At 33.7% G+C, this 6,464-nt stretch overlaps 1 protein-coding gene across 2 annotated transcripts; it reads left to right on the top strand.

Annotated features, from left to right (window-relative positions):
* Nucleotides 1-1,333: 1,333 nt before the first annotated feature.
* LOC114195320 (TMV resistance protein N-like) lies at nt 1,334-6,136 on the top strand. Of its 2 annotated transcripts, none has more exons than XM_028085743.1 (5): nt 1,334-1,882; nt 2,876-3,983; nt 4,110-4,400; nt 4,501-5,298; nt 5,401-6,136. In XM_028085743.1, the coding sequence occupies exons 1-5, from the start codon at nt 1,386-1,388 to the stop codon at nt 5,902-5,904; spliced, it is 3,198 nt and encodes a 1,065-aa protein (XP_027941544.1). In that variant the 5' UTR covers nt 1,334-1,385; the 3' UTR covers nt 5,905-6,136. The 2 variants fall into 2 exon arrangements, with proteins under 2 accessions (XP_027941544.1, XP_027941550.1); XM_028085749.1 differs by having other exon boundaries at nt 1,632-1,882; nt 2,967-3,983.
* Nucleotides 6,137-6,464: the final 328 nt, after the last annotated feature.

Here is a 6,464-nt window from a genome sequence, read left to right as displayed (position 1 = left end):
CCTTACATCAACCTCCCAATTATACTCTTCGATGCTTTAATCCCTATCCTCAACCTCTTGATTGTTGTGTAATGGTTTAATCCCTTCCCTCAAGCCCTGGATTGGTCTGTGCAACGCTTTCGTTCAGACAAAATAACTCTCCCACTCAAGATACGACCTTTCCTCTCTTTTTAATTTGAACAACGACCTTCTCTTTTAATTCGGACAACTTAATTAAATAACACAGCCCACTTAATTCAGACAAAATAACTCTCCCACTGAAGAAATAACATTTTCGTTTTACTTAATTAAAGTTTCTCTTTAATTAGCACGTGCAGAAACACAGTCCACTTACACAGCTTAAAACGGGATCCGTACGTGGCAGTCTGTTTGCCAGGTGTCAAACAAAACTAACGGCGTAAAAAAAGGAGGACTATTTCCAATCGTTTCAAAACATGAGGGACCAAATTGGAGCAAACGCTAGTTGGGGGACTAAAAACAAAATCGCATAATACTTGAGGGACGAAAAACATAATTAACCCTATAAAAAATAACCGTAACTATATTGTACATAGTTTTGTTTTTTTCATATAACAGTATTTTTTTTATAATATATAGATAAAGTGCAAATCTCACCTTATAAATCGTTTTATAGAGTTAAATTAAGTTTAAAGCTCACTTCAATATAGTATCAGAACCATATTAGAACCTATTCTAGTGAATTTTCTTGAACATTCTCTTTCACCCCTCTAATCCCACACCTTACAACATCTATTTCAATTTTATTCAAAATAATTCTGTAAATTCATAAAATTGTACCGTTCTATGGAAAGTGTATATAATAGTTGGATATTTCGAATCCACAACTTTAATATATGTTACGGTAAACTTCATTGACTATTTACCTTTGTTTTACATTATCAAAATTTTCATTCAAATATTACATAACCACAACTCTTAAATATAAATATGTAAATAGAGTGTCTATATATTCAAGTAAAATAATAATTAAAATATTTTTCCTAATAAACTTAAAATAAAATAAAATACAAAATAATTATTTTATCTATTCTATTATTTGATTTTGTGGGATTATTTTTTTCATATTCAACTCGGTCATCAACGTTCAACGCACGGTTTTCTTCTCTAATCTCCATTATCCATTAACTCATGACTCAAGTTGTCATAAAGAAAGAAACGCGTCTTACTTTTTTTTGTATGATCTATTTTGACACCAAAAAGAATACTTACTAATTAATATCCTAACCAATCTAAAAATATTATATGCTTGCTTTAGTGCTCCGTACTTTATTCCATGCGGTATCCTATGATTATTGCGTATAAATATTGTTATGGTAACCCTTATATTTTCATACACACACTTTTGTTTGTGTTGAGTTGTTCTCATGGCTGTGCCATCATTCTCCTTTTCCTTCACCTATGACGTTTTCCTGAGCTTCAGAGGAGAAGACACTCGTTACGGTTTCACCGGAAATCTTTACAGAGCCCTTCGTGACAGAGGAATTCACACCTTCATCGACGACGAGGAGCTTCGCAAAGGAGACGAAATCACCTCTGCACTTGAGAAGGCAATCGAAGGTTCTAGAATTTTCATCATCGTTTTCTCTCTCAACTACGCCTCTTCCTCTTTTTGCTTGAACGAGCTCGCCTACATCCTTCCCCACGCTAAGAGAAATGCTTTGCTGGTTTTGCCACTCTTCTACGACGTCGTTCCTTCCCACGTGCGACACCACACGGGTAGCTTTGGAGAAGCATTGGATGCTCATGAAAAGAGGTTCAGAGGTATGAGTCAGGGTTTTGAGCTTAACATTGAGAAGCTCAACAAATGGAAGATGGCTCTGCGTCGAGCAGCTAACTTGTCTGGCTATCATTTCAAACATGGGTACCATCTTTTCATTAATTTCCACTCCAAATAACCTCGAAAATGATTTACTTTGTTCAAATTTAAACAGAACATTAAATTTTAGAAGAAACCTAATTTTGAGAAATTTGTTAAAGTAATTAGATGATTTGATATTACAGAATTTCAAAGTTTGTTTAGAAATGATTTATGTTGTTCAAATCTAAAGAGACCCAAACATTTATTTACCTCGAAAAAAGTTTAAGGTTTACTCTGTGTATCAATGGAGAACTTTTTTTAGGATAAATTTTAGAACAAACTTAATTTTTACAAAGTTATTGAAGCAATATTGGATAATTTAATATTAAAGACTATCAAATTCTATTTAATAAAGAAAAAATTGAAAAAGTTTCCTTTCTCAAATTCATGTTTCTCTTCATATTTTTGTTTTTTATTTATGGTGCTTAAAATGTTGTCATTTAATTGACTTCTATCGAGATGATGTAAGTTAAATTAAGTTACCACCACTCATTAATATCGTTTTTCTTTACTAATATTAACGAAAGTTTCTTTCATATATATTAAAATGGATCGTGGTTATTTTGATTTATTTTCACCAACATTATAATTTTTTTCTTATGTAGGTCAATATTGTTCTTTAGTTAGATAAGTCCAAGTTGTTTATTTACCAAATTGAATAAACAAAAATTCTAATCAATACTAGTAAAATTATTTTTCAACTGATGTTAGGTATGACTTTTCATTGACACCAAATAATTTATTCTGAGTGACGTAAGTCAGAATCTTCTAGTTAATATCATTGAGAATATTTATTCATGGTTGTAGACTAGTGTGGGTGTGAGACTATATTTTTTAGTGGTGGTTGTAATAACTTTTATATTTAGTACTAATCGAAATACTTTATAAACTTAGATAAGTTTAAATTATGCTATAACAAAATTAAAAATTAAACAATGTAAAATGAAAGAAATTCAAATTCAATATATTTATATGTATTTGACACTGATTAAACAGGGAGGAATATGAATACCAGTTTATCGAGAAGATAGTTAAATTGGTCTCTAACAAGATTAACCGTGTTCCTTTACACGTTGCGGATTATCAGGTAGGACTAGAAAAGCGAGTGCTGGAAGTAAAGATGCTTGTAGATGTAGGATCTGATGATTGTGTCCACATGGTAGGAATCTATGGACTCGGTGGAGTTGGTAAAACCACACTTGCTCTTGCACTTTACAATTCCATCGCTGACCATTTTGAAGGTTTGTGTTTCCTTGAAAATGTGAGAGAGAATTCAAACAAACAAGGCTTACATCATCTTCAGAGAATCCTTCTTTCTGAAATGGTTGGAGAAAATAATATCAACATAGGTAGTGTGAGACAAGGAATTTCAATGATGCAGCATAGGCTACGGCAGAAGAAGATTCTTTTGATTCTAGATGATGTTGACAAGCACGAACAGTTACAGGCAATTGTTGGAAGCCCTGATTGGTTTGGTCCCGGCAGTAGAGTCATCATCACAACTAGGGACAAACAATTGTTGTCATGTCACTTGGTTGAAAAATTATATGAAGTGAAGAAGTTGGAAAAGAACGATGCTCTTCGATTGCTCAGTTGGAAAGGTTTTAGAACCGAAGAAGTTGATACAAGTTACTCCAATGTCATGGATAGTGTACTAGCTTATGCTTCTGGCCATCCATTGGCTTTGGAAGTAATCGGTTCGAAGTTGTTCAGAAAAAGTGTAGAAGAATGGGAATCTGCCATCAAACAGTATGAGAAAATTCCTATCAGTCAAATCCTGGAGGTGCTTAAAATAAGTTTTGATGCTTTAGAGGAAGTAGAGAAGAGTGTTTTTCTTGACATTGCTTGTTGCTTCAAAGGATATGCATTGTCAGATATAGAAGATATTCTTCGTGCCCAATATGGTCATAGCATGAAATATCATATTGGGGTGTTGGTTGAAAAATCTCTCATAAAATACAAATGGAAATTTGGAGTTACAATGCATGACTTGATAGAAGACATGGGTAAAGAAATTGTCCGACAGCAATCACCAAAAAGGCCAGGGAAGCGCAGTAGATTATGGTCACCAGAAGATATAATTCAAGTTTTGGAAGACAACTCGGTGAGACTCGTGAATAGTTTGTTTCGTACTTTGATTTATGTTTGACTATTATGTAATGTTTAAATTTGTATTGAAGACTAACATATACCTGCACTATGCTTGATCGGTGTCTTCTTCTGTTATCAGGGAAGTGGAGAAATTGAAATCATATGTTTGAATTCTTCATTACCTGACAAAGAAGAAATAATAGAATGGAACAGAAAGGCCTTCAAGAAGATGAAAAACCTCAAAACACTTATCATTAAAAAAGGTAATTTTTCGGAAGGTCCTAAATATCTTCCAAATAGTTTAAGAGTACTGGAATGGTTGAAATATCCTTCACAAGGGCTACCGCCAGATTTTCGTTCAAAGGAACTTGCCATATGCAAATTACCTACAAGTTGTTTTGGGTCACTCGAATTGGCTGAGTTATCAAAGGCAAGTAGGAATAGTTCATTTTCCAAACCTAATATATTAATCAACTTCCTTCTGCATTGTTAAGTTTTGTTTCCTTGTTTGTCCTTCTTGTTGGCTGCAGAAATTCATGAATATGACTCTTTTGGATTTTGAAGAATGTCAAGGTTTGACACAGATACCTGATGTATCTGGGATGCCAAATTTAGAAAAAATTTCATTCAAGAATTGTAAGAGTTTAAATACAATCCATGACTCCATTGGGTTCCTAGGTAAGCTGAACTCCTTGAATGCTGTTGGCTGCAGCAAGCTTAGGAGTTTTCCCCCCCTCAAATTGACTTCTCTGAAAAATCTTGAACTTTCATATTGTTACGGTCTCGAGAGCTTCCCAGAAGTATTAGGAAAAATGGGAAAGATAACAAAACTTGTCTTGGAGGACTGTAACATAAAAGAATTGCCATTTTCATTTCAAAATCTCACTGAGCTTCAGACATTACAGTTGCGTTTCTGTCCAATGTTACGGTTACCAAGTAGTATAGTCATGATGCCAAAACTGGCCGAAATTATTGTTTGGGAATCTAAAGGATGGCTATTTCCAAAACAAGTTGAGGTTGAAGAGAAAGTAAGTTCAATGGTGTCTTCAAATGTAGATTGTCTTCTTCTCCCACGGTGCAAACTCTCCGATGATTTTCTCCCAATAGCTCTTGCATGGTTTGCTAATGTAAAAGAGTTAGACCTGTCATGGAACAATTTCACGGTTCTTCCGGAATGTATTAGCAATTGTCATTTTTTATCTAAGCTTACTTTAGATGGCTGTCATAGTCTTCGAGAGATCAGAGGGATTCCACCAAACATTCAACTTTTACTAGCAGTAGATTGTAAATCCTTCACTTCTTCTTGCAGAAGCACTTTACTGAATCAGGTTTTGTCCTGTTTTATTTTTATTATTGTACTTGATTCGATGATGATTGTGATGACAGTGTACGCAATGGTGCTAAACTTGTTAATCACTTGTGACTAACAGAAACTGCATGAGGCTGGAAACACCATGTTTCGGTTGTCAGGAGCAAGCTTTCCAGAATGGTTCGATCACCACAATCAGGGACCATCGTGTTCTTTCTGGGTTGGCAACAAATTCCCTTCAATTGCTCTTTGTATTGCTATTGGACCAGCTCATTTGGAACATGTTACAATTGATAGACCTATCATAAACATCAATGGCGTCAAATGTTCGCTTCATGGGGAGGAAAAACCTTATTTAAATATGCTCCCTCATCACACATATCTTTTTGATTTGCAACATATAGTTTTTTCAGATTATCTAGACAGATTTGTTACAGAAAATGAATGGAACCACGTGGAGATTACATACTCAGTCAAGCAGAGATTCAATGAAAAAGACAAACATGCGGTGACCCCAGTCTCTGTAGAAAATGGAATCTATGTGTTGAAACAGAGGAGCAGCATGGAGGATATTCAATTCACTGATCCCCACAAAAAGAGAAGATTAGATGTTGATCCAGAGTAGTAAAAACCACCCATTGTAGGCTCATGAAGTATATGAGATTGTCTAAAACAATTTCATTTCTTCCAGCAATGCATTCATTGAATAATGGTATGAATTGAAATCAGCCTTGTATCATCAGCTAAATATTTTGCCTTCTTTTTAGTAGCAAAGTGCAGAGTCCATGTGGAAGTTTGCTGAGTATAAAAAAAATGGCTTGGATGAAATAGTAAACAACCAATATTGTTGAGTTCCCTCCATTTCTATCTATGATTCACATAAAATTCTGGGTCCATGCTCCGCCTATCTAGGTATATATATGTGTTAGATAAACATTGCTGATAGATATTTGCATTTTATCCAAATTATAGAATAACTTTTCATTCAAATTTATTCATTAGTTTTTTTGTTAAATTCATCAGTTAAAAATTAAATATTTTTTTGAAGAGCTTATTTAAAAATTATGCCCTACTAGAAATTAACTTTTACATTACTATGAAAGAAAATATTATTTATTTACTTGTAATTAAAATTATTTGATAATCATAAACTTTTTAAACAAAAAATAATTTACAAAAAATGGA

The sequence above is a fragment of the Vigna unguiculata genome, chromosome 1 (assembly GCF_004118075.2).
Source record: "Vigna unguiculata cultivar IT97K-499-35 chromosome 1, ASM411807v1, whole genome shotgun sequence".
Classification (NCBI taxonomy): Eukaryota; Viridiplantae; Streptophyta; class Magnoliopsida; order Fabales; family Fabaceae; genus Vigna; species Vigna unguiculata.
This window is presented reverse-complemented; position numbering and strand designations above follow the sequence as displayed.